Below are 27,916 nucleotides of genomic sequence, written 5' to 3'. Positions count from 1 at the left end.
TTTGAAATGTCTTTATTCTTTTGAAACTTTTGTGAGTGTAATGTTTACTGTTAATATTTATTGTTTATTTCACTTTTGTTTACTATCTACTTCACTTGCTTTGGCAATGTTAACACACGTTTCCCATGCCAATAAAGCCCTTAAATTGAATTGAATTGAAATTGAATTGAGAGGAGAGAGAGAGAGAGAGAGAGAGAGAGAGAGAGAGAGAGAGGAGAAGAGAGAGAGAGAGAGAGAGAGAGAGAGAGAGAGAGAGAGAGAGAGAGAGAGAGAGAGAGAGAGAGAGAGAGGGAGCGGGAGAGAGAGAGAGAGAGAGAGAGAGAGAGAGAGAGAGAGAGAGAGAGAGAGAGAGAGAGAGAGAGAGAGAGAGAGAGAGAGAGAGAGAGAGAGAGCGGGAGCGAGAGAGAGAGAGAGAGAGAGAGAGAGCAGGGAGAGAGAGAGAGAGAGAGAGAGCGGGAGCGGGAGAGAGAGAGAGAGAGAGAGAGAGAGAGAGAGAGAAAGGAGACGGTAGGGAAGGAGGGAGAAAGATAGGGAGGGGAAGAAGCAGATGGAGGAGGAGGAGCTGGAGACAAATGGGTGACAAACACGTTGAGATGGGGGGGTACACACACAAACATGTACACACACACACACACACACAAACATGTACACACACACACAAGGTGGGTGTACAACTGGCACATAATACCTGCACAAATTTTGCCATCAAACGCTAATTAACAGTGATAACAAGATAAAGAGATGCATGCTAAATATTCGTACTCATCATACAAACAGTCACTAATTGGAGACACATTGGCTCTATGCAGATGAGCTGGGCGGGATCAGTAAACAAGACACAGTAACGAGATGCAGTAACCTAACGAGATGCAGTAGCCTAACGAGATGCAGTAACGAGATGCAGCAATCTAACGAGATGCAGTAGCCTAACGAGATGCAGTAATGAGATGCAGAATAAATGGAATGGTGTCAAACAGATCAATCATATGGAAACCACGTTTGATGCCGTTCCATTGATTCCATTCCAGCCATTACAATGAGCCCGTCCTCCTATAGCTCCTCCCACCAGCCGCCTCTTATATGTAGTATATTTAGCGTAACTAAATGTCTCCCGAGTGGCGCAGTGGTCTAAGGCACTGCATCGTGCTAGCTGTGCCACTAGAGATCCTGGTTCGAATCCAGGCTCTGTCGTAGCCGGCCGCGACCGGGAGACCCATGGGGCGGTGCACAATTGGCCCAGCGTCGTCCAGGGTAGGGGAGGGAATGGCCGGCAGGGATGTAGCTCAGTTGGTAGAGCATGGTGTTTGCAACGCCAGGGTTGTGGGTTCGATAAAAAATGTATGTACTCACTAACTGTAAGTCGCTCTGGATAAGTCTGCTAAATGACAAAAAAATGTTTTAAAAAATGTAAATGCTGATTCTACAGCAAAAGGGCTCTATATAGGAAGGTGCACTAGGGAATAGGGTTGATTCATCAAATGGTTTGTTTCTTCTTGATAGACACATTCTGATCAGTCACAGGAGCCAGTCTGACCAATGACATTGAGAAATCGCACTCTATTCCCTATGAAGTGCACTACTTTTGTCTCCGCCCACTGTAATTCAGTTAATTAACACCCTCCCGAAGCATGACTGAGTGGTCCGTCTGACTGGTAACAACATGTTAGTTAGTCAGCCATTCTTTACTGTGCTGCACCTGCAATGTAATCTGGCATCATTATGGGAAAGCTGTTAAAGTAGCGTGGCGAGGCATATACACAGCTGGCATGGTCTGGAACTAACATGCAGCACTGACACATTGTCATACTGCACTAACTAATCCATTATGCTGACTGCACCTATTCGATACACACAGACACACACCAACCCTACTCACACACTCTTCCCAGGCACGTGAACCACTTTCTGACCAGTAACCATTCTGACAAGTAACCATTCTGACCAGTAACCATTCTGACCAGTAACCAAGACAGACAGTTGTGCCACATAGATTGCAAAATAGTTAGGAAGAGATTTTCGATGTACCGATTTCATGACACATGGTTTATGAACTGATAATGACGCCGGATTCAAAACGTAGCGTTTTCAATTTAAATTATACATAATTCTTGCAACCAATAGAATGATATATACACATATATATATATATATATATATATATATATATATATATATATATATATATACACACTGCTCAAAAAAATAAAGGGAACACTTAAACAACACATCCTAGATCTGAATGAATGAAATAATCTTATTAAATACTTTTTTCTTTACATAGTTGAATGTGCTGACAACAAAATCACACAAAAATTATCAATGGAAATCAAATTTATCAACCCATGGAGGTCTGGATTTGGAGTCACCCTCAAAATTAAAGTGGAAAACCACACTACAGGCTGATCCAACTTTGATGTAATGTCCTTAAAACAAGTCAAAATGAGGCTCAGTAGTGTGTGTGGCTGATAGATTAATTTGTATTTTAAGAATAATGACTAAAGGATTTCACCCCAAATACAGTATAAATGTGTGAACGGTGTTAGAGTTATAATGTAGTGTCAACCCACTAACAGAGGGGGGAGTTAGAAACTGCTGAGAAAGCATTCTAAGAAACTGTTTAAAGATGGGCGGAGCAAAGTGCCTTTGTGTGTCAAGGGATATAAAAGCTGTATGTATGTTTTTTGGCGCCAGAGCTCTCCATGAATAAAAATACAGATAATTCTTGCTGGTAGCGGACCTTTGTTTAATTCATGATTAAACCAGAGAGTTTACACCCTCTGGGAATTATTCAGAGCATTAAGTTTGATTAATTAGAGATAGAAATTCTCGTGACAAATGGTCCTTCGGGCGGAGCTCAAAATACGTCTTTATCGTTTCTAGGACACCAAAAACCGTGCATGGGCGGATGATAGCATCCGTATAGAATAGACCTGGCCTTCGATGTTAAGGTTATAAACAGGCTGGTGATGAATCTTATGAACGATAAAGACGTTAACGAGATTGAAAAAGCATTTAAATCCGAACTGCAAGGAGAAGGTCAGTAATTTTTATTCATGGTTTTGGTGTAATTATTTGAACTTGTATGAGAATAGTAATTCTTGTGGAGGGCAGAGAATAGTTACCAAAATCTCATAAGATAATTAAAAGGGAGGAAGGGGGTCTGGAATGACTCAAGGTGAATGGCCATCACCAAAATAAACTAGTTAATATTGAGATTGTACGGGGTACAGTGTTTACAATATAAACAGGAAGGGAGATAATTATCATCGTGTAAGATAGATACGTTAAACAAGTCGAGTCATAAACAACTGGGGATTTGCTCTAACTCTGTCTATTTACGGATAGTGTTAGTAAAATATCGTATAAGGTTGTATAGGTGGGAGACCTAATGATCCATCGAAATACGTGATAATTGTTTCAAGGAAGGGACTAAAATAGGTCGCGTGAGAAAAAAAATGGTTGTCTCATCCGTTTCATGAAACTGGTGTTTTCAAAAAACTCTGGGTTACGGGTTGGATAATTTAAATGGTTAATTACAAAAGCTGATCATAAACATTGGCTCAAGAGTTGCACCGAATAATAAGTCCCAGGAAAATAATTCTGGATTTAATTATTACTAAACGGGGGGGATTTCTTATTTTTCCACCATGGGAAATAAATATTCTAAAGAGGTCCGAGAATTAACGGGGGATGAAAGATATATGTTAGGAAGAGATCGAAGAAATATGTTTTATGGATCCATTTGGGAGAAGAGGTATGGATTTATTGGGCATCTCGATGTGGAGAAGTTAGAGGTTATGACTAGGCAGATGCATATAAACTGTGGAACGGATAAAAAGAAACAGCGAGGGGAGGGGCTAGAGACAGCGAGGGTATGGCTGTTGGAGGCTCGGAAGAGAGAGGAAGGACAGAAGAAAAAAAAAGTAATTATGCAGAGAGAAAATGAAGTAAAAATTGAGGTTTCAGTGCCTCCCCCAGAGCAGAGGGCAGAAAGGTTATATCCAGTTTTAGTAGAGCAAGCTTGGAAAGAAAGCCCAGATGATAATGTTGTCATGTGTAGGAGAAAATTAGGAGTGGTCCCCACCCCTCCCCCACCATATGACGGCCAAGCCGGAATGTTGGAAGAGGGGGAAGGGGGGGGGACAGAGTAGGGAGGCCAGTAAAGAGGAAAAGAGGGGGAAGTTTTACAGAAAAAACTTACAGAACTCAGGGAAAGTAAAGAGGAAATAAGGAGGCTAAGAGTAGAACTGGATAGGGAGAAAGAGGCAGGAAGAGCTAGAGAAGGTAAACACAGGGAGTTGAAGAGATTAGAAGACTATAATAAGCCAGGGAAGAAAGAGTGTTTAGATGATGAGGAAGGGGATGACCAATACCCTTTGATAGCCTTGCCAAACCCAAGAGCTGGGGAGGAGGATGCACCAGACACACTGGATGTGTATAGGGCATGGACACAGCGGGATGTAGTAAGAGCTATAGAGGGTGTGGTGCACCCTAAGACAGGAATAGAGGGATTCAGGAGGGATTTGGAGAGTTTAGCAGCAAGCTTTAAGCTAAACACAGGGGAAATTGAGAGGGCAGTCAGAACGCTAGTTGGGAAAGATTGGGCAGCTGTTCGGGGGCAGTGGGTTTCAGGGGATGCCAATGGAGCAGTCCTGCCATGGGCAGATGATGGGCAATATGTTGGGAAAATAACTGAGTTGTGTAATAATTTGAGGGAACATTACCATCGACATGCTGACTTCTCCAAAGTACATGAATGTAAACAGGAAGACAGTGAGACCATCAGCCAATACTTAGAGAGACTGAGAAATGTATTTAACGCAAATAGTGGCATACCTGAGCCTCCCCAGGGGCAGGGAAATGATACTCCGTACCATCAGCAGCTAAAAATAGCATTCCTTAGTGGAATGAGACCAGAAATAAGCAGGAATATTAAAAGGACTTTAGTGGGATGGGGAACTACTTCGTTAGCCGAGGTCAAGAGATATGCAATCCATCATGAGCAGAATAGTAGACAGGACAGAGTAAGAAAAGAACAGAAGGGAGCAGAGTATTTAATGACCACTCTAGGGGAAATAGCTGGTAGAGGTAGAACTCCAGAAGAGGGGGGAGAGAGGCCTCGCTCTTTCCTGCCCTATGGGAAAGGAAGTAAGTGCTTTAACTGTAACAAAGAAGGACACTTTGCAAGAGAGTGTTGGGCCCCGTGTACATACTGTAACAAGACAGGTCATAACCATCGCAGCTGCGGCAATAAAAGAAGGGGCGAGCAAGATAATCGGGGTGGAAAAAGAGAAAGGGCCTACAAACACCCATCACCCAGTTCCGGTAAAGAGGAAGAGGAAGATGAGGCATGACTAGAACAAGGGGAAGATAGTAGTACAGATAGTGGAGGAGAGGGGTCAGAGGAACCCATTGATACGGGGTGTGAAGTGTTTGAATTGGCAACGATTGAATTGGCTCTGCAGCAAGAACAGAAACCATACCTCACCTAAACAATACTGGGGAAAAGTATTACATTCTTGTGTGACACAGGGGCATGTCGCACAGCGATCTGTGCAGCCGACATGCCCAAAGGAATTAGAATTAATGGGGAAAAAATCATGGTACGCTCGGCCTCGGGCCATCAATTTATAGAGCGATTATCGGCCCCTGTGACTTTACAACATGAAGATTCAGGGGGAGAGGTATGCATACCTGTACTTGTATCAAGCCTGTGTCCAGTCAATTTACTAGGAAGGGATGCCATGACTCAGTTGAACGTAGCTGTGAAGCCGACTCTGAGGGGTATGAAGGCATATGTCGTAAGGGATAATATGGTAGTGAGCGGGGAGGGAGAACCGTGCTATTGGTATAGCCAGGACCTGCTAAGAGGGGGACTTACAGACATACCGAAATCACTAATAGACCTAGCAAATGATTTAGTGATTGGATCAACCAAGATGACAGTAGATGACTTACACTGTAAATTATGGTGTAATGAGCACCTGGGCCCTAACCCAGATTATGAGGAAGAATTGTTAAAAACCACAGAAAGAACAATTGGGTTAAAATGGGTTCACTATGATAAAAAACGTGCAGCTGTAGAGGTGGAGTTGGGACCACAGAGTCAGAGACTGTACAGAGAAAGGTGGAGCCCCCATGTTGCCCTAGTGAAAGAACCTTCAGAGGAATGGTTATCAATAGGTAAATGGGTAAAACAGGGGAAAAACATCACTGACTGGCAGAATACACCAAATGGGGATCAGTATAGCCACTCCACTGGAAGATACAGAAGAAAGTTGAATTGGAGAGCAAAAACCCAGCCCGGGGTCCACCTGGAGACAAGTTTTAACGAATGACAGGAAGATATTTTCTTAACTCAGGAACAGGAGGATGAGTTAGCAGCAATTCCGTTCAAATTATGGTCACAAGACCAGCCGATGTGGGACAAATTAAGGGGGTAGCTCCAGTACAAGTGGTTCCTCGATCCAATCACAGACCATACCAAAAGCAATATCCTATGAAACCAGAAGCAATAAAAGGGATAACACCTACATTTGAGTATTTACTTAAGGGAGGGGTGATAATTCCTTGGGATGAGGCACAATGCAACTCTCCAGTATTTCCTGTTAAAAGGCGGCACCTAGCGCCGACTGGAGGATGGTCATGGACTTGCAGGGGGTTAATAGAAATATAATTCCCAGAGCTCCATGTGTACCAGATCCACATACATTGCTGAACCAATTGAAACCAGAGAACTCCTATTTTACGGTGATAGATTTAGCTAATGCTTTCTTTAGTATCCCAGTTCATCCGGATAGTCAGGGGTGGTTTGGCTTTACATTTCAGGGAAGGAAATGGACTTACGCTAGGATGCCACAAGGCTACTCGGAAAGTCCTACAATCTTTGCCCAGGCTATAACTAGGAATTTGGGAAAGTTTTAACCTCAGGAAGGAAGCCAAATGTTAGTTTATGTAAATGATATTCTATTAGCTAATCCCACTCAGGAGGGATGTAAGAGGGATACAATCCAATTGTTAACCTTCCTGGCAGAACAGGGACACAAAGTGAGCAAAAAGAAACTTCAACTTTGGCAGAGCGAGGTGATTTACCTAGGACACACCATAACTCAGGAGGGGCGAAAGTTAAACTCATCCAGGAAAACTGCTATACTTGGAGCGCCAAAACCGTTAAACAAGAAACAAATGATTAGCTTTTTGAGGGTGATAAACTACTGTAGAGCTTGGGTACCGCATTATGCACTGCATACTGGGAAGTTAAGTGATCTTATCTATGGGAAGGCAATGGCAGCCCATGATAAAATAATTTGGAACTCCGAGGCGGAGGAACAATTTATAGAGATAAAAAAGTTGCTCACTTCCCAAACAGCCTTAGCTTTTCCTAGATATGACAGGCCTTTTACCCAAACGGTGGACTGTAGGGAAGGATATATGACATCGGTCTTGACTCAAAAACATGGGGATAAGAACAAACCCATTGCATATTATTCATCTAAATTAGACCAGGTAGCACAAGCAATGCCACTATGTTTACAGTCTGTGGTAGCTGCAGCTCAGGCGGTGCAAGATTCGGCATCAATAGTTTTGTACCACGATTTAACCCTAAAGGTTCCGCATGCAGTATCCATACTGTTGTTGGAGCATAAGATGGCCTATATGTCACCCGCTAGACATTTATCTTGTATGATAATCCTATTAAATATGCCTAATTTGACCATTGAACGGTGTACAACTCTGAACCCCTCTACTCTGGTTCCTATTGCAATAGATGGCAGCCCACATGATTGTATAACTGAAACTGAGAAACTTGTCTTGCCAAGACCTGACTTGAAAGACCTACCCTTAGTAGATGGGGAAGTGACTGTTTGTTGATGGTTCATCTAGAAAAAAACCCGATGGTACGAATGCTACAGGATATGCAGTTGTAACAGAGACCGACGTCTTGGAAGCTGAATCATTACCTATAAATTATTCTGCACAACAGGCCGGTAAAGGGAAAAAGATTACTATTTACACCGATAGTGCCTATGCATTTAATACAGTACACGTATTTGCTGCACAATGGAGAAACAGGGGAATGGTAACCACTTCTGGCAAAACCATTACACATGCCCAGTTAATTTTGAATCTTTTAGATGCTGTACTCCTACCAGAGAAGTTAGCTATCTGTAAATGTGATGCTCATACTAAAGGTGTAGATAGCATAAGCAACGACAACAGAAAGGCAGATGAGGAAGCGAAGAAGGCAGGTCTCAAACCACAAGCACCCACATACTTACATCTGAAAGAAGAAGTAAACATTGATAAAACAGTACTGATGGAGAGTCAGTTGAGAGCACCAATAAAGGAAGTGACAAGATGGGAGAAAATGGGAGCAGTCAAGAAGGGGGAAATTTGGCATCAGGGTAATTTACCTATATTACCAAAATCTCTGTTTAGATATGCAGCAATTTTGATACATGGGTAAAGCCACGTATCAACCGGGGGGATGGTGGAAATAATTAGAAAGCACTTTGTAGTGTACGGAATAACAAATTACTAAAAAAAGAATTGTTCTAGGTGTGTTATATGTGCACAAAGTAATCATCAAGGAAAGCAGAGAGCACCAAAAGGGGAATTTCCCCAGGCCAGATATCCATTCCAACAGTTGGAAATGGATTTGATAGAACTTACAAGAAGTGAAGGGAAAAAATGGTGTTTGACTGTAATAGACAAGTATACCAAATGGGTATAAGTCTTTCCAACCTCCTCCGCTGATGCATTAACAGTAGCTAAAGCTTTATGTCAGGAAATAATCCCTAGATTCGGATTGCCAGAAACTATCTATTCCGACAATGGGTCTCACTTTCGCCAACCAGGTGATAGATAATATTGGACAGAAGTTACATATTAATATGAAGAAACATTGTTCATATCATCCGGAATCAGCGGGTTTGATTGAACACACTAATTTGACGATTAAATCACGTCTGAGAAAAACGCACATGAGTACAGGAAGAAATTGGGTACAATGTCTACCAATAGTATTAATGACGATTAGGGTAACACCAGATAAAGATGGGTTATCCCCCTTTGAAAAAGTGTTTGGGAGACCATATAGAATGCCCGAGTTAGGCAGACTAGAGCAGGCAGATATAGAAGTAGAAGGGACGTTGGCAGGACATATGAGAAGACTGTTCATTAACCAAACACGTATGTCAAAGATTTTGTGCCCCACAGGAGAACTAAAGGAGAGGGTAACCCACTCTATCCAACCAAGCAACGTGGGATTATAGAATCCCATTGTATTTATGTTCAGCTCCCTCGGCGGATTGTTCCTGGGCTCAGGTGTTTAGACATACTGGGGGATGGAGATATGAGACGGGGGGGGGGGGGGGGGGGGCTGGACGTCCAGATGGAGGATAAGAAGGTATAACGACATCCCCACGGAGATGGTAGTAACAATAGTAAAGGTCACTAAAGAGGACATGAAAAGAACTTACTGGGCTTGCGCGGACGAATACGGACACGATACCTGTCTACGATTACATTTGGTGGAGTCGAAAGAGATGGAGGGCCCAGGTCCTGTCATTAATCCATTAATAGCGATTGACCGAGTAAATCAGTCAAAGGATGACGGAGTCAATTCAACTAACCCGTCCACGATGAAAGATTTTCTCCTCCAAGAATGGAACCAAGGGGAAGTAGAGGGAGTCCCGGATGAAAATCTCTGGTTAAAGTGGATGAAGTACACTGCTAGGGCCTTGGGGGAGACCAATTGTTATGCATGCTCCATTGGGCGACCGACAATGTTGACCGCCCCAATGCCAAAGGAAATGTTTACCTGTGTATTAGACCTGGGGTCCAATCAAAAAGAGCACAATTGCACAGGAATTGGGCTAGCAAAGTTGACTTACTCGGCTAGCCCACCTAGGTTCACTTTAACTCCTGGCGAATACCAGTGTTACAGACATAGAAATGGCACCCGTAACTTGGGTGATTTTGATGGCTGTAAGGAGATAATTAATGTGACTGATTTAGATAGGGGAGGGGGGAAAAAAATTATGAACCTTACCATCCCTCTGACTGATGTGTGGTGGGCATGTACTAACAAAGGGAGCATTCGACAGACATTACCAGAAGGATGGGTGGGTACTTGTGCCCCAGTATTGTTGGTCCAACCTGTAAGAATTAGTCATCAAAGACCAGTGACAGGAAGAATAATCAGGAGGAGAAGAAATATAGTTCAGGAAGGAAATAACCCAATTTGGATAGATGGTATAGGCATCCCCAGGGGTGTTCCAGACGAATACAAAGCTATGAATCAAATATGGGAGGGTTTTACCACAAAATTTTTCTGGTGGGTGACAATAAACAAGAATGTGGATTGGATAAATTATATCTATTACAACCAACAACGATTTATTAACCAGACTAGAGATGCAGTAAAGGGGATCTCCGAGCAATTATCCGCCACTTCACTCATGACTTGGGAAAATTGGTTGTCTCTGGATATGTTGCTGGCAGAACGGGGCGGAGTCTGTAAAATGGTGGGGGGCCATTGTTGCACATTTATCCCTAACAACACCGCACTGGAGGGGACGGTAACCAGAGCTCTTGCAGGATTAACTGCTCTAAGTGAAGAATGGGCTGAAAACTCAGGAGTTAGTACATCTTGGACAGGGTGGTTTGATACCATGTTTGGTAAATGGAAAACCATAGCAGCCACCATCTTAGGGGCAGTCAGCGTTTGTATGAGTATTCTTGTATTATGTGGTTGTTGTCTTGTTCCCTGTGTCCGAGGATTGGTGAGTAAGGCGTTGATGAATGCAGTATCTCACCAAATGATGAGAGATGGACCGACTCCAGACTCTGACGAGGAGAGTGGGAAATGCGATCCTCCAGGCTTGGGGGATAACGAGGACTTTGACCCTGAAAGACCGCAATTGGATGAAACGTTTATTGGTTCTGACGTATGAAGGTCATAGGGAAAATCTTAAGAAGAAGACCTATGATTGGAAGTAGATAAATAGAACTAATCTCTGATATTAATCATACTTGTAAATACATTTATCCTGAATGTGAAAACATTTAGTCAAAGGGGTGGATTGATAGATTAATTTGTATTTTAAGAATAATGACTAAAGGATTTCACCCCAAATGCAGTATAAATGTGTGAACGGTGTTAGAGTTATAATGTAGTGTCAACCCACTAACAGAGGGGGGAGTTAGAAACTGCTGAGAAAGCATTCCAGGGTGAAGGGTACTAAGAAACTGTTTAAAGATGGGCGGAGCAAAGTGCCTTTGTGTGTCAAGGGATATAAAAGCTGTATGTATGTTTTTTGGCGCCAGAGCTCTCCATTAATAAAAATATTGATCATTCTTGCTGGTAGCGGACCTTTGTTTAATTCATGATTAAACCAGAGAATTTACACCCTCTGGGAATTATTCAGAGCATTAAGTTTGATTAATTAGAGATAGAAAGTCTTGTGACAGTGGCCTCCACGTGCCTGTATGACCTCCCTACAACGCCTGGGCATGCTCCTGATGAGGTGGCGGATGGTCTCCTGAGGGATCTCCTCCCAGACCTGGACTAAAGCATCCGCCAACTCCTGGACAGTCTGTGGTGCAACGTAGCGTTGGTGGATGGAGCGAGACATGATGTCCCAGATGTGCTCAATTGGATTCAGGTCTGGGGAACGGGCAGGCCAGTCCATAGCATCAATGCCTTCCTCTTGCAGGAACTGCTGACACACTCCAACCACATGAGCTCTAGCATTGTCTTGCATTAGGAGGAACCCAGGGCCAACCGCACCAGCATATGGTCTCACAAGGGGTCTGAGGATCTCATCTCGGTACCTTATGGCAGTCAGGCTACCTCTGGCGAGCACATGGAGGGCTGTGCGGCCCCCCAAAGAAATGCCACCCCACACCATGACTGACCCACCGCCAAACCGGTCATGCTGGAGGATGTTGCAGGCAGCAGAACGTTCTCCACGGCGTCTCCAGACTCTGTCACGTCTGTCACATGTGCTCAGTGTGAACCTGCTTTCATCTGTGAAGAGCACAGGGCGCCAGTGGCGAATTTGCCAATCTTGGTGTTCTCTGGCAAATGCCAAACGTCCTGCACGGTGTTGGGCTGTAAGCACAACCCCCACCTGTGGACGTCGGGCCCTCATATCACCCTCATGGAGTCTGTTTCTGACCGTTTGAGCAGACACATGCACATTTGTGGCCTACTGGAGGTCATTTTGCAGGGCTCTGGCAGTGCTCCTCCTGCTCCTCCTTGCACAAAGGCGGAGGTAGCGGTCCTGCTGCTGGGTTGTTGCCCTCCTACGGCCTCCTCCGCGTCTCCTGATGTACTGGCCTGTGTCCTGGTAGCGCCTCCATGCTCTGGACACTACGCTGACAGACACAGCAAACCTTCTTGCCACAGCTCGCATTGATGTGCCATCCTGGATGAGCTGCACTACCTGAGCCACTTGTGTGGGTTGTAGACTCCGTCTCATGCTACCACTAGAGTGAAAGCACTGCCAGCATTCAAAAGTGACCAAAACATCAGCCAGGAAGCATAGGAACTGAGAAGTGGTCTGTGCTCACCACCTGCAGAACCACTTCTTTATTGGGGGTGTCTTGCTAATTGCCTATAATTTCCACCTGTTGTCTATTCCATTTGCACAACAGCATGTGAAATTTATTGTCAATCAGTGTTGCTTCCTAAGTGGACAGTTTGATTTCACAGAAGTGTGATTGACTTGGAGTTACATTGTGTTGTTTAAGTGTTCCCTTTATTTTTTTGAGCAGTGTATATATCTATATATAGCGGATAAAACCATCCCAGCTCTGCAGATTTTGTTGTGTAGAGACAGAATCATTAGATCACTTGTTTTGGACCTGCCCATATGTAGCTAGTTTTTAGTCGTAGGTTCAGGAATGGATGAAACATTTCAACATTTACTTGGAGCTAACTCTGCAAATAGCGCTGCCGGGTGATTTGAAATCTCATAGTCAATCGATCAATAATATAATAATACTCTTAGCAAGGTGTTTATCTTTAATATACAATCTGTAGAATCTATGAGGATAGAAAGGTTCATAACTTTGTAAAACATCACTGCACAGTGGAAAAATATATGGCAGCTAGAAATAAAAAATGGATGGTCTTCAGAGATAGATGGGAGGGGTTGAGGGTAGCTGAAGGATGGGACTAAAAACAAACAAAAGATAACTGATGGAAAATATACTGTCCGTAAAATGTATATAGTATGTATAAGCTGGAAGTAGAAGCCTAAGTGTTGTTGTCCATTAGTTTACTTCAATTAGGGGAGGGGTGGTAGGGTTAGGGGAAAATAATAAATAAGGATAAAATATATTGAAAATAATATATATATTTACAAAAGAAAATATATGGGGGATTGGAAATGATGCAGATAATTACATTGATAGAAGGCACAATCTATCTGCAATATTAAAGCTGATCTACCCCCAACCCCCAACAAAAAAGACAGACAGAGTTCCTGTTGACTCTAGAAGTCTCTCTGAGGGATGGCTCATTCATTAGATATTATACAGACACACAGCTTCATTAGTCAGTACACAGACACACAGCTTCATTAGTCAGTACACAGACACAGCTTCATTAGAGAGCACAGACACAGCTTCATTAGAGAGCACAGACACAGCTTCATTAGATAGCACAGACACAGCTTCATTAGTTAGTACACAGACACACTTGCTTCATTAATGAAGGTCATTTCTCATTAGACCTGGGCTGCACAAGGCTGGACGTCTGCCAAGAAGACCAGTGGAGGATGGAGGGAGACGAGGAGGGAAGGGGGAAGGTTTGTGAAGGATTGCAGCTGCTCTACCCCTCTCCCTTTCACTTTATTTCTTGCTCTCTTTGTTCGTTTGCTGTTTGGGGAGAGTTTTCAGACAGGGGTGTGTGAGTACAATACTGTATGTGGGGGTCTGGATCTTAACCTAGTGGGTCGGTTGGGGGTGGTCGAGCGAGGTTTGTGATGACGGCGGGCAACGGGTACTGGCATATTGCATCTGTCTGCTGATGCCAAGGGGAGGCAGGGACAGGCGCCATTTTGAGTACGAAGCCTCCCTCTCTCCATTTTGAAGACTGGGGGAAGAGGGGGAATTGCACTCACTCTCTCGTGCACACGCACACAAAATACATCACACACAATCACACATACATATAGTGATGGAACCATATGTTGTTTGGGGTCTCAGAATTAGGAGATATTTACCTTGTAAACTTGGAGGAAAATAAATGTTTAGGCCTATGGGTTAAGATGACTAACACTTGGCATACATCCTATATCTTTTCAGCTAACATCGCTGTGAAACACAACCCCAGTGTAGTAGCACGGTTCACCACTGCTCTCATTAGAAAGTGTGATAAAATGTGGGTGCTGAGGGATTAGTACCTGTTACCTCTGTCCCTCCGTAGCCGCTAACACGCTAGCCACTCCTGTTCTGTCAAACCCATTAGCATCTCCTCCTAGCCTCACAGAGCCGATGTCTGCAGCTCCTCTACAGATCGATCCGGGGGCTGGCCTCTCAGTAACTGTGGGCCCTTCATTGGCTCCTTCATTTCACTGTGGGTTACGTGCACTCTCAGGACTTCTGGTAATTTAGTGTAAATGCAATTCAGTCGTGCAACACAAGGCAGCGATATCGATTACTACTGGCTAATCAAGAACAGGCTAATGACTTTTTCAATTAAAAGGCTCCCATGTGTGAATTAAAGCTGCAGCTAGATGGTATTGGATTAGATCAGGTGTAGTGGACAATTGTCTGGAAGGGAGTGTAGGGTCTGTGGAGCAGGATACAAGTAATGCAGTCAATAGTTCTATAAGAATTTTCATATAAACAACTTACCAGTTACATGAAGTTTAAAAATCAAACTTTTTCTAACATCTTATAAAGTATGCAAAAACGATAAAGGTCTAATTTAACGACATTACAGTTGGAAAAGGAGGATAAATTTAAAAGGAAATGACTATGTACAACTTTCATCTTTATTTCTTTAAAATAACACAATATCAAAAGGCAAATTCTGTTATTATTAATACCAGTACAAACATTTATCTGACAATGAATATACAGGACAGAGCATGACGACGATGACGTTTGGAAGTTGAGGATTATAGTTTGAAACAGAAACAAATACAACTTTTAAAACACCACATATTACTGTTACTGGGTGATATCCAAGAAACGGCGGAAAAGAACAAGAGAATAGTGGGAGAAAAAGAGAGAATGAAGAGTTTTAAAGGAGGACTTCAGCTTCAGGGTGCACAACATGATATAAAGAGACTTGATAACAATTTAATGTTTTCTGCTGTGGTGATTGGCACCAGCTAGCACGTCAGTACTAGGACCAGGAGTTTTTCCAGACCATTTGGCCTGACTAGGAAAACCTCAGGTCCCTACTTATAGTCTATGGTGTATTTCATGATCAGGTCACATGGTTTGGAAAAACTCAGGGCCTTAATTATCACTGTTGTCCTTCCAGTTTAAAACCATGTGCTAGCGGACAGTCTCCAATAAATAAGAAGGCAATAGTGTTGTCCAAGGCAGAGAGACATGGCACATAACTAGGACCAGGGGTTTTTCCCTAAACACTTGACTTGGGCAGTATAAACTGACTAAGTGCTCTCGGCTCAGGACAACTACGGTGTGTGGATGGGTGGTACACTTCTTATCTTTCTAATGTGCATAAATACTATTTATTTTATATCACTCTTTAAACCTATCTGTATATAAAAAAAACACCCCAAAATATCATCTATTATTTGGAATTAAAAAGGCACTGAGGGCATGTGGAATCTATATTTCTGATAGTATTACCTGTACAACGACGCAGCCATGTAAAAACAATATATATATTACCACCATAGGACGACTGGGATGTGTATCGCTGTACTGTCATCAGCCCAAAGCATAAAGCACTGGCTCCTCAATGATCAGAGAAACAACAGGAGAGTTCCCCTTACTCTGCATCATACACATGTGTAGGACCAGGAGTTACCTTAGTAGGAAAAACTTACGGTCCTAGTTACAGCCTATAACTACGACTCAGAGAAGATCCTAGTTACAGCCTATAATGACGACTCAGAGAAGACCCTAGTTATAGCCTATAACTACAACTCAGAAGACCCTAGTTACAGCCTATAACGACGACTCAGAGAAGATCCTAGTTACAGCCTATAACGACGACTCAGAGAAGACCCTAGTTACAGCCTATAACGACGACTCAGAGAAGATCCTAGTTACAGCCTATAACGATGACTCAGAGAAGACCCTAGTTACAGCCTATAACTACAACTCAGAGAAGACCCTAGTTACAGGCTGTTACAAGGGCTCAACGTTTTCTTCTGGTCAGTTATGAGGAAATACTCCTGGCCCTACAGACGTGTCGACGATGTCCACTAGACTCAAAACCTCCAGTCCACCCCCAACGTTATGTAACCCTGACATTATGCAACCCTGACCATTCAAACAGCATTATCAACTTCCATCACAATAAACACTCCCCATTCACCACTATCAACTGACCCCTCTCGGACATTATCAAACAGAACTCTGACAAATTAATCAACTGCCATAGAATTAATAGATTCTATTTACATGTGTCATACTTCTAAATACTTAGCTGAGTATCTGTCCTGTGCCTGTGCTGCTGTAGCTATGGGTCCAGTACCACAGTTCTGGGGCCGAGTGTATGAAGCGTTCAAGAGTAGGAGTGCTGATCTAGGCTCAGGGAACAGAAATAAACGTTGTAGAACCTTAAGATAGTAGGTCAAATGAACGATGGATGCATTACAGGGGATATATTAAAATGGATGAGAAATCAATATTTTACCCTAACAAAAGTTTGAGGGCACTTCTGACACAGCTTGTATGTAATGGGCCTGATATCACAGTGCTATTTTGTTAACCAACCCGACAGACGAGGGATGACAGAATAACTGAAAACACACAGATTAAGGCAGAGGTTGCAGTACATTAATAGTGTTTACTTAGCCTGGTTAAACCTGAATGAATGCTAGTGAGAGCTAGCATTTACCCCCCTTCACTCTCTGTATGTAATGTAGACATTGGTCAGAGAGAGCAGGTTATCATTGAGGGGTAATGCATTTGCATCAATAGTCCATTCCAAGTGTCTGTATTTGGCCACTTGGGGGCGCTAAGACCATGATCCTCAGTCCCCCAGATTGTGTCTTCTCCTTTCTGTGGAAGGGTTTGGCATTGAGATGGATGGAAGGAGAGAGTAATGGAAGGAGAGGTGGATGGAAGGATAGAAGGTTTTCGGAGGGAAGTGAGGGCTCATGGGACACAGTGGGCGGGGCTCTACATCTCGTGGGAGGTCATGTGGTGTTGGGGGAGGCCGTTGGCATGGGCGACGGCGGTGTTGTTTTCGTTGAGGCGGCGGACGCGGTACACCTCGTAGTGGATGCTGCTGGTGATATCCTTGATGTTCTGCATGTGGGTCCTGACAGGGGAGAGATGGGGATAGTTAGACATCAGCTGAAGTCAATAGAGAGATAGTTAGACATCAGCTGAAGTCAATAGAGAGATAGTTAGATATCAGCTGAGGTCAATAGAGAGATAGTTAGACATCAGCTGAAGTCAATAGAGAGATAGTTAGACATCAGCTGAAGTCAATAGAGAGATAGTTAGATATCAGCTGAAGTCAATAGAGAGATAGTTAGACATCAGCTGAAGTCAATAGAGAGATAGTTAGACATCAGCTGAAGTCAATAGAGAGATAGTTAGATATCAGCTGAAGTCAATAGAGAGATAGTTAGACATCAGCTGAAGTCAATAGAGAGATAGTTAGACATCAGCTGAAGTCAATAGAGAGAGTTAGACATCAGCTGAAGTCAATAGAGAGATAGTTAGATATCAGCTGAAGTCAATAGAGAGATAGTTAGACATCAGCTGAAGTCAATAGAGAGATAGTTAGACATCAGCCCGAAGTCAATAGAGAGAGTTAGACATCAGCTGAGGTCAATAGAGAGATAGTTAGACATCAGCTGAGGTCAATAGAGAGATAGTTAGACATCAGCTGAGGTCAACAGAAGGGCACACACACACTGGTATACAGACACACAAACACAGACAGACAAAGACATATTGTTCAGAAACTCATACTCACACACGTGCAACACATGCACACACACACACGTATGTAGATATTTACCTAATCAGTAGATCCCGCAAATAGGCAAACTCACAATGAGCAATGTTCTCAACTGCAGAGAGGAGAGAGAAGACATGGTAAGCTCCTCACCAAGTCACATCAGACACCAACACACACTGATGCAGTTCTCAACTACCCCACAAGAGATAACTAGTTATAGAGAACAGCCCAAGCCAATGGCATGTACCAGATGCTCAGCAGGCTCTGCTCACAATTACTGGCCTGAGGCCAAACCACATGACCAACAACATTAGACACTTTATGGAACACAAAGCCTTCACTATTTCATCCTGGAATATCCAAGGCATGAGGCCATCTGCCTTTGGCCTAAAGAGCAGAAACCTGGACTTCACCAAAGAAAATACAGACATTGTCATCCTACAAGAAACATGGTATAGAGGAGACGGACCCACTGGTTGCCCTCTAGGTTACAGAGAGCTGGTAGTCCCATCCACCAAACTACCAGGTGTGAAACAGGGAAGGGACTCAGGGGGTATGCTAATTTGGTATAGAGCAGACCTAACTCACTCTATTAAATGAATCAAAACAGGAACATTTTACATTTGGCTAGAAATTCGAAATGAAATTATCTCAACAGAGAAAAATGTCCTCCTGTGTGCTACCTACAGTGGGGAAAAAAAGTATTTAGTCAGCCACCAATTGTGCAAGTTCTCATTCTTAAAAAGATGAGAGAGAGGCCTGTAATTTTCATCATAGGTACACGTCAACTATGACAGACAAATTGAGAAGAAAAAAATCCAGAAAATCACATTGTAGGATTTTTAATGAATTTATTTGCAAATTATGGTGGAAAATAAGTATTTGGTCACTTACAAACAAGCAAGATTTCTGGCTCTCACAGACCTGTAACTTCTTCTTTAAGAGGCTCCTCTGTCCTCCACTCGTTACCTGTATTAATGGCACCTGTTTGAACTTGTTATCAGTATAAAAGACACCTGTCCACAACCTCAAACAGTCACACTCCAAACTCCACTATGGCCAAGACCAAAGAGCTGTCAAAGGACACCAGAAACAAAATTGTAGACCTGCACCAGGCTGGGAAGACTGAATCTGCAATAGGTAAGCAGCTTGGTTTGAAGAAATCAACTGTGGGAGCAATTATTAGGAAATGGAAGACATACAAGACCACTGATAATCTCCCTCGATCTGGGGCTCCACGCAAGATCTCACCCCGTGGGGTCAAAATGATCACAAGAACGGTGAGCAAAAATCCCAGAACCACACAGGGGGACCTAGTGAATGACCTGCAGAGAGCTGGGACCAAAGTAACAAAGCCTACCATCAGTAACACACTACGCCGCCAGGGACTCAAATCCTGCAGTGCCAGACGTGTCCCCCTGCTTAAGCCAGTACATGTCCAGGCCCGTCTGAAGTTTGCTAGAGTGCATTTGGATGATCCAGAAGAGGATTGGGAGAATGTCATATGGTCAGATGAAACCAAAATAAAACTTTTTGGTAAAAACTAAACTCGTCGTGTTTGGAGGACAAAGAATGCTGAGTTGCATCCAAAGAACACCATACCTACTGTGAAGCATGGGGGTGGAAACATCATCCTTTGGGGCTGTTTTTCTGCAAAGGGACCAGGACGACTGATCAGTGTAAAGGAAATAATGAATGGGGCCATGTATCGTGAGATTTTGAGTGAAAACCTCCTTCCATCAGCAAGGGCATTGAAGATGAAACGTGGCTGGGTCTTTCAGCATGACAATGATCCCAAACACACCGCCCGGGCAACGAAGGAGTGGCTTCGTAAGAAGCATTTCAAGGTCCTGGAGTGGCCTAGCCAGTCTCCAGATCTCAACCCCATAGAAAATCTTTGGAGGGAGTTGAAAGTCTGTGTTGCCCAGCGACAGCCCCAAAACATCACTGCTCTAGAGGAGATCTGCATGGAGGAATGGGCCAAAATACCAGCAACAGTGTGTGAAAACCTTGTGAAGACTTACAGAAAACGTTTGACCTGTGTCATTGTCAATAAAGGGTATATAACAAAGTATTGAGAAACTTTTGTTATTGACCAAATACTTATTTTCCACCATAATTTGCAAATAAATTCATTAAAAATCCTACAATGTGATTTTCTGGAGAAAAAAATGCTCAATTTGTCTGTCATAGTTGACGTGTACCTATGATGAAAATTACAGGCCTCTCTCATCTTTTTAAGTGGGAGAACTTGCACAATTGGTGGCTGACTAAATACTTTTTTCCCCCACTGTATATCCCCCCACTAGAATCCCCATACTTTAATGAAGACAACTTCTCCATCCTGGAGGGGGAAATCAATCATTTCCAGACCCAGGGATATGTACTAGTCTGTGGCGACCTAAATGCCAAAACTGGACAGGAACCTGACACCCTCAGCACACGGGGACAAACACCTGCCTGGAGGTGACAGCATTCCCTCCCCAATATGCCCCCCTAGGCACAACTACGACAACATAACCAACAAAAACGGGTCACAACTCCTGCAGCTCTGCCGCACGCTGGGTATGTACATAGTCAATGGTAGGCTTCAAGGAGACTCCTATGGTAGGTACACCTATAGCTCATCTCTTGGCAGTAGTACTGTAGACTACTTTATCACTGACCTCAACCTAGAGTCTCTCAGAGCATTCACAGTCAGCCCACTGACACCCCTATCAGACCACAGCAAAATCACAGTCTACTTGAACAGAGCAATACTAAATCATGAGGCATCAAAGCCAAAGGAACTGAATAATATTAAGAAATGCTATAGATGGAAGGAAAGTAGTGTCGAAACCTACCAAAAAACAATTAGGCAACAACAAATTCAATCCCTTTTAGACAACTTCCTGGACAAAACGTTCCACTGTAATAGTGAAGGTGTAAACTTGGCAGTAGAAAACCTAAACAGTATATTTGACCTCTCAGCTTCCCTATGAAATCTAAAAATCTCTAACAGAAAACCGAAGAAAAGTAAGAGTGACAAATGGTTTGATGAAGAATGCAAAAACCTAAGAAAGAAATTGAGAAACATAGAGACCCAGAAAACCTGAGCCTACGCCTTCACTATGGTGAATCAATAAAACAATACAGAAATACACCACGGAAAAAGAAGGAACAGCATGTCAGAAATCAGCTCAATGTAATTGAAGAATCCATAGACTCTGACCACTTCTGGGAAAATTGGAAAACACTAAACAAACAACAACACGAAGAGATATCTATCCAAAACGGAGATGTATGGGTAAACCACTTCTCCAATCTTTTTGGCCCTATAACAAAGACCAAACAGCAAAAGAATATACATAATCAAATGCAAATCTTAGAATCAACTATTAAAGACTACCAGAACCCACTGGATTCTCCAATTACATTGAATGAACAGGACAAAATACAAACCCTCCAACCCAAAAAGGCCTGTGGTGTTGATGGTATCCTCAAAGAAATGATAAAATATACAGACCACAAATTCCAATTGGCTATACTTAAACTCTTTAACATCATCCTTAGCTCTGGCATCTTCACCAATATTTGGAACCAAGGACTGATCACCCCAATCCACAAAAGTGGAGACAAATTTGACCCCAATAACAACCGTGGGATATGCGTCAACAGCAACCTTGGGAAAATCCTCTGCATTATCATTAACAGCAGACTAATTAATTTCCTCGGTGAAAACAATGTACTGAGCAAATATCAAATGGGCTTTTTACCAAATTACCGTACGACAGACCACGTATTCACCCTGCACACCCTAATTGACAAACAAACAAACCAAAACAAAGGCAAAGTCTTCTCATGATTTGTTGATTAAAAAAAAAAGGAAATTGATGGAAAGTGGGGTTGGGGGAAAAACATATGACATTATAAAATCCATGTACACAAACAACAAGTGTGTGGTTAAAATAGGCAAAAAACACACAGATTTCTTTCCACAGGGCCGTGGGGTGAGACAGGGATGCAGTTTAAGCCCCACCCTCTTCAACATATATATCAACGAATTGGCGAGGGCACTAGAAGTATGCAGCACCTGGCCTCACCCTACTAGAATCTGAAGTCAAATGTCTACTGTTTGCTGATGATCTGGTGCTTCTGTCACCAACCAAGGAGGGCCTACAGCAGCACCTAGATCTTCTGCACAGATTCTGTCAGACCTGGGCCCTGACAGTAAATCTCAGTAAGACCAAAATAATGGTGTTCCAAAAAAGGTCCAGTTGCCAGGACCACAAATACAAATTCCATCTAGACACTGTTGCGCTAGAGCACACAAAAAACTATACATACCTCAGCCTAAATATCAGCGCCACACGTAACTTCAACAAAGCTGTGAATGATCTGAGAGACAAGGCAAGAAGGGCCTTTATTGCCATCAAAAGGAACATAAAATTCGACATACCAATTAGGATCTGGCTAAAAATACTTGAACCAGTTATAGAACCCATTGCCCTTTATGGCCGTGAGGTCTGGGGTCCGCTCACCCAACCAAGAATTCACAAAATATGACAAACACCAAATTGAGACTCTGCATGCAGAATTCTGCAAAAATATCCTCTGTGTACAACGAAAACCACCAAATAATGCATGCAGAGCAGAATTAGGCCGATACCCGCTAATTATCAAAATCCAGAAAAGAGCCGTTAAATTCTAGAACCACTTAAAAGGAAGCGATTCCCAAACCTTCCATAACAAAGCCATCACCTACAGAGAGATGAACTTGGAGAAGAGTCCCCTATGTAAGCTGGTCCCGGGGCTCTGTTCACAAAAACAAACAAACCCCACAGAGCCACAGGACAACAACAACAACACAATTAGACCCAACCAAATCATGAGAAAACAAAAAGAGAATTACTTGACACATTGGAAAGAATTAACAAAATAACAGCGCAAACTAGAATGCTATTTGGCCCTAAACAGAGAGTACACAGTGGCAGAATACCTGACCACTGTGACTGACCCAAACTTAAGGAAAGCTTTGACTATGTACAGACTCAGTGAGCATAGCCTTGCTATTGAGAAAGGCTGCCGTAGGCAGACCTGTCTCTAAAGAGAAGACAGGCTATGTGCACACTGCCCACAAAATGAGGTGGAAACTGAGCTGCACTTCCTAACCTCCTGCCAAATGTATGACCATATTAGAGACACATATTTCCCTCAGATTACAGAGATCCACAAAGAATTCGAAAACAAACCCAATTTTGATAAACTCCCTTATCTACTGGGTGAAAAACCACAGTGTGCAATCACAGCAGCAAGATTTGTGACCTCTTGCCACAAGAAAAGGGCAACCAGTGAAGAACAAACACCATTGTAAATACAACCCATATTTATGTTTATTTATTTTCCCATTTGTACTTTAACTATTGGCACATTGTTACAACACTGTATAGAGACATAATATGACATTTGAAATGTCTTTATTCTTGTGGAACTTCTGAGTGTAATGTTTACTGTTAATATTTATTGTTTATTTCACTTTTGTTTACTATCTACTTCACTTGCTTTGGCAATGTTAACATACGTTTCCCATGCCAATAAAGCCCTTCAATTGAATTGAATTGAATTGAAAGAGAGAGCACTAGTTAAAACTGACGGCTGAACAGATTCAGTCAGACGCTGCCCCGCCCGCCACAGGAGGATGTGTGTCTGAATTATAGATAGTATCACAGGTCTATAACCCAACTTCAGAACCTGCCACTGCAGACGCTCTAGGCTTCCTTTGCAGGAAATGAAGGTTTTCTTTAGGGAGGTTTTAATAGAAGTAGAGAAGTAGTTGCCTCTCTCAATCTGATTGTGATGTAATTAAATGCATGGTTGAAATCAGATCATTTGAAGTGTGTGATGATGACATTTTGAAATGGTTTGCATATAAATGTAGTACTGGTCGTTAAGCTGGAATTCAGATCTACTATTGAGAGAGGCAAGTAAAAAACTATGGTTCAATAAGTAGCTGTACATATGCCAATAAAAGCACCCAGACAACACGCATACTGAGTTTAAGGAGTAGGGGTATATCTAGTTGTTTACCCCTGGTTGAGACCGAGGCTAACTAGGTATCCAGGTGTGTGTGTGTGTGGAGTACAGTGGAATCCCTCTAAGACAACATGCCACCAATCCAATGAGTGGCACTTTCAGTGGGGACAGATAGATCTGTACTGTACCCTCCGCTCCACCCCTCTGTCACTATGTGGCCAAAGGCCCGTAAACACTGCAGCCTTTGTAGAGAGGGGTGTTACATGCTCTGCCTCCCTCTTCCATACAGACACATTGTAGAGCGGTAGTCTCAGCCAGCTGCATGGCACAGTCGTTGTGTCTCTCTGTCTGTCTGGGCTGGGGACAAGTGAAATCATCTGAGGGCCCTCTTTACTCCTCCCCCTCTACTCCTCCCCAGTGCCTAATTTGTAAATCGGGAGGTGCGGGAACAAAAAGTGAGCGTGAGAGGCGGGTGACCTGGGGAGCTCTGAGGTACCGGAACGCATGAGAAAATTACCTTTATTATAAAGTGTTTCATGCATATCATCATATTGCATTTGTGTGTCGCTCTGGATAAGAGCGTCTGCTAAATGACTAAAATGTAAATGTAAATGTAAAATGTAGTGGCATAGAACAGTATAGTACAGGCACTTACAGAAGTTTCACATATGAGGAAAATGTTTAGTAGCCTAGGGTCTGGGAAAAATGTGGCCTTTTATAAATGCATTTCATGCAATTCTACATGACTGGAGACTTTGGCAGAATCTTTTTTAATAACGAACAAATGATCGAAATGACAGGCTACTTTGACACTGACAAACTGAGAATCTGATATCAATAAAAATGACCTTGTCTTGAATCCATCAATAGCCTAGGCCTAGGTGTGTGGAGACACATATATTGTAGGCTACAATATGAGGTGGAAATTAGTCCTAAAAATTATTTCCAGTTTTACTGACTCACCCAATGATGCGCAGCTCACTCGCTGGTGATGGCAGATGCGCTGGTGCCAAAAGCCTATCTCTCAAAGTAAAACAATATTTGGAAGTTGATTAAATATTTTGGTAGCCTACAGCAGACAGATTAGAGTCTTCTCTTTTTAGCAGGAGCCATTTACTTTCCAACCTGTTTTCCCGCGATTGTATTTGAAATATTGCGAAAGGCCTGTTTTGTCTGCATGCTGTTTGTTCACTGACAACTGTAGGCTATGCTTTGTTATTGGGATACACACAATCCACAGATAGGCTATTTTTTAAAAGAAGCAATTGATCCTCTGTGGCAAAATTTTAAGTGTAGTAGGCTATTCTGAACTATTTCCTCCAGAACCCGTCGTGCAGCTATGATTCTATAAGGAAATAAATGATTAAGTGTAAAGCTGGAGAGATGAGAGTTGCATGGAAAGTGAATCTCATTCTAGTTCTGTGAGAGATACTGCCGTGCTTTTCACACAGCTACGGCCAGGCATTGGTCTCAAACATAGGTTACAATGTTGCGCAAACCATAAGCCTGGGCCGGCCCAACCCAAATCAACTCTTAGAATATCAGGCCGGGGCTGAACATCTTTTTTTTTTTTTTGAATTAACGAAGAGGGAACTCGAATGAACTTTGATCGCTTTTCTTAGAATTTTTACATTACAAAAAGTTTAAATAATTTTTCATGCCACAAGAAGTACCGGATCCTGACAAATAGGTTCCGGAACCAAACAGTCCAAAATGGAGAGGTGCCGCCCTGCTCCTCCTCCCTCTACTCCTCCCTCTCATCTCTTCTGTCTCGTTTAGTCTTAACTGGCCGGTGTACATTAAATCAACAAAGAAAAACTAAAAAGACCTCTTTATAACATTAGCCTTCATACTGCTAAGGAGAGAGACTCCTGCTCAAAGATAAAAAGTGTTAAACGAGGAATGAGATGGAGAAAGAGGAGGAGCCATCTACCTTCTATGGTTCCCCACTTTGTCTTCCTTCCCAGAAGCCTCCTGCCGTTGACCTGGTACTCCTGGTCGCTGCCCACCACAGCAAACGGGATCATCTCCTACAGGACAGGACAAAAGGAACACAGAGACAGACAGGAGGAACACAGAGACATACCATGAAGAGTTAAATAAACAGATATTTGATATACAGTGGGGAGAACAAGTATTTGATACACTGCCGATTTTGCAGGTTTTCCTACTTACAAAGCATGTAGAGGTCTGTAATTTGTATCATAGGTACACTTCAACTGTGAGAGACGGATTCTAAAACAAAAATTCAGAAAATCACATTGTATGATTTTTAAGTAATTAATTTGCATTTTATTGCATGACATAAGTATTTGATACATCAGAAAAGCAGAACTTAATTTTTGGTACAGAAACCTTTGTTTGCAATTACAGAGATCATACGTTTCCTGTAGGTCTTGACCAGGTTTGCACACACTGCAGCAGGGATTTTGGCCCACTCCTCCATACAGACCTTCTCCAGATCCTTCAGGTTTCGGGGCTGTCGCTGGGCAATACGGACTTTCAAAGATTTTCTATTGGGTTCAGGTCTGGAGACTGGCTAGGCCACTCCAGGACATTGAGATGCTTCTTATGGAGCCACTCCTTAGTTGCCCTGGCTGTGTGTTTCGGGTCGTTGTCATGCTGGAAGACCCAGCCACGACCCATCTTCAATGCTCTTACTGAGGGAAGGAGGTTGTTGGCCAAGATCTCGCGATACATGGCCCCATCCATCCTCTCCTCAATACGGTGCAGTCGTCCTGTCCCCTTTGCAGAAAAGCATCCCCAAAGAATGATGTTTCCACCTCCATGCTTCACGGTTGGGATGGTGTTCTTGGGGTTGTACTCATCCTTCTTCTTCCTCCAAACACGGCGAGTGGAGTTTAGACCAAAAAGCTCTATTTTTGTCTCATCAGACAACATTACCTTCTCCCATTCCTCCTCTGGATCATCCAGATGGTCATTGGCAAACTTCAGACGGGCCTGGACATGAGCTGGCTTGAGCAGGGGGACCTTGCGTGCGCTGCAAGATTTTAATCCATGACGGCGTAGTGTGTTACTAATGGTTTTCTTTGAGACTGTGGTCCCAGCTCTCTTCAGGTCATTGACCAGGTCCTGCCGTGTAGTTCTGGGCTGATCCCTCACCTTCCTCATGATCATTGATGCCCCACGAGGTGAGATCTTGCATGGAGCCCCAGACCGAGGGTGATTGACCGTCATCTTGAACTTCTTCCATTTTGTAATAATTGCGCCAACAGTTGTTGCCTTCTCACCAAGCTGCTTGCCTATTGTCCTGTAGCCCATCCCAGCCTTGTGCAGGTCTACAATTTTATCCCTGATGTCCTTACACAGCTCTCTGGTCTTGGCCATTGTGGAGAGGTTGGAGTCTGTTTGATTGAGTGTGTGGACAGGTGTCTTTTATACAGGTAACGAGTTCAAACAGGTGCCGTTAATATAGGTAATGAGTGGAGAACAGGAGGGCTTCTTAAAGAAAAACTAACAGGTCTGTGAGAGCCGGAATTCTTACTGGTTGGTAGGTGATCAAATACTTATGTCATGCAATAAAATGCAAATTAATTACTTAAAAATCATACAATGTGATTTTCTGATTCCGTCTCTCAAAGTTGAAGTGTACCTATGATAAAAATTACAGACCTCTACATGCTTTGTAAGTAGGAAAACCTGCAAAATCGGCAGTGTATCAAATACTTGTTCTCCCCACTGTATATTGCAGCAGAGGGACCTAACTGTAATATAACCAGGTTATCAACATGGATCAACAGGGAC

At 42.9% G+C, this 27,916-nt stretch overlaps 1 protein-coding gene across 2 annotated transcripts in view; it reads right to left on the bottom strand.

Moving 5' to 3' along the window:
- Window positions 1–14,989: 14,989 nt before the first annotated feature.
- Window positions 14,990–27,916, bottom strand: part of LOC311117316 (septin-9-like) — a 77,806-nt gene continuing 64,879 nt past the window's right edge. For both annotated transcript variants that reach the window (XM_084192277.1, XM_084192278.1), the window contains 3 exons: window positions 26,085–26,181; window positions 18,200–18,251; window positions 14,990–17,488 (listed from right to left, as the gene is read on the bottom strand). In XM_084192277.1, coding sequence (XP_084048403.1) covers window positions 17,347–17,488; window positions 18,200–18,251; window positions 26,085–26,181 — 291 coding nt within the window. In that variant the 3' untranslated portion in view covers window positions 14,990–17,346. The remainder of the gene's footprint in view (window positions 17,489–18,199; window positions 18,252–26,084; window positions 26,182–27,916) is intronic.

This window comes from Coregonus lavaretus (genome assembly GCF_964263955.1).
Source record: "Coregonus lavaretus genome assembly, contig: HAP1_SCAFFOLD_1695, whole genome shotgun sequence".
NCBI lineage: Eukaryota > Metazoa > Chordata > Actinopteri > Salmoniformes > Salmonidae > Coregonus > Coregonus lavaretus.
The sequence above is the reverse complement of the archived record's forward strand: the minus strand, read 5'-3'. Positions and strand labels throughout refer to the sequence as shown.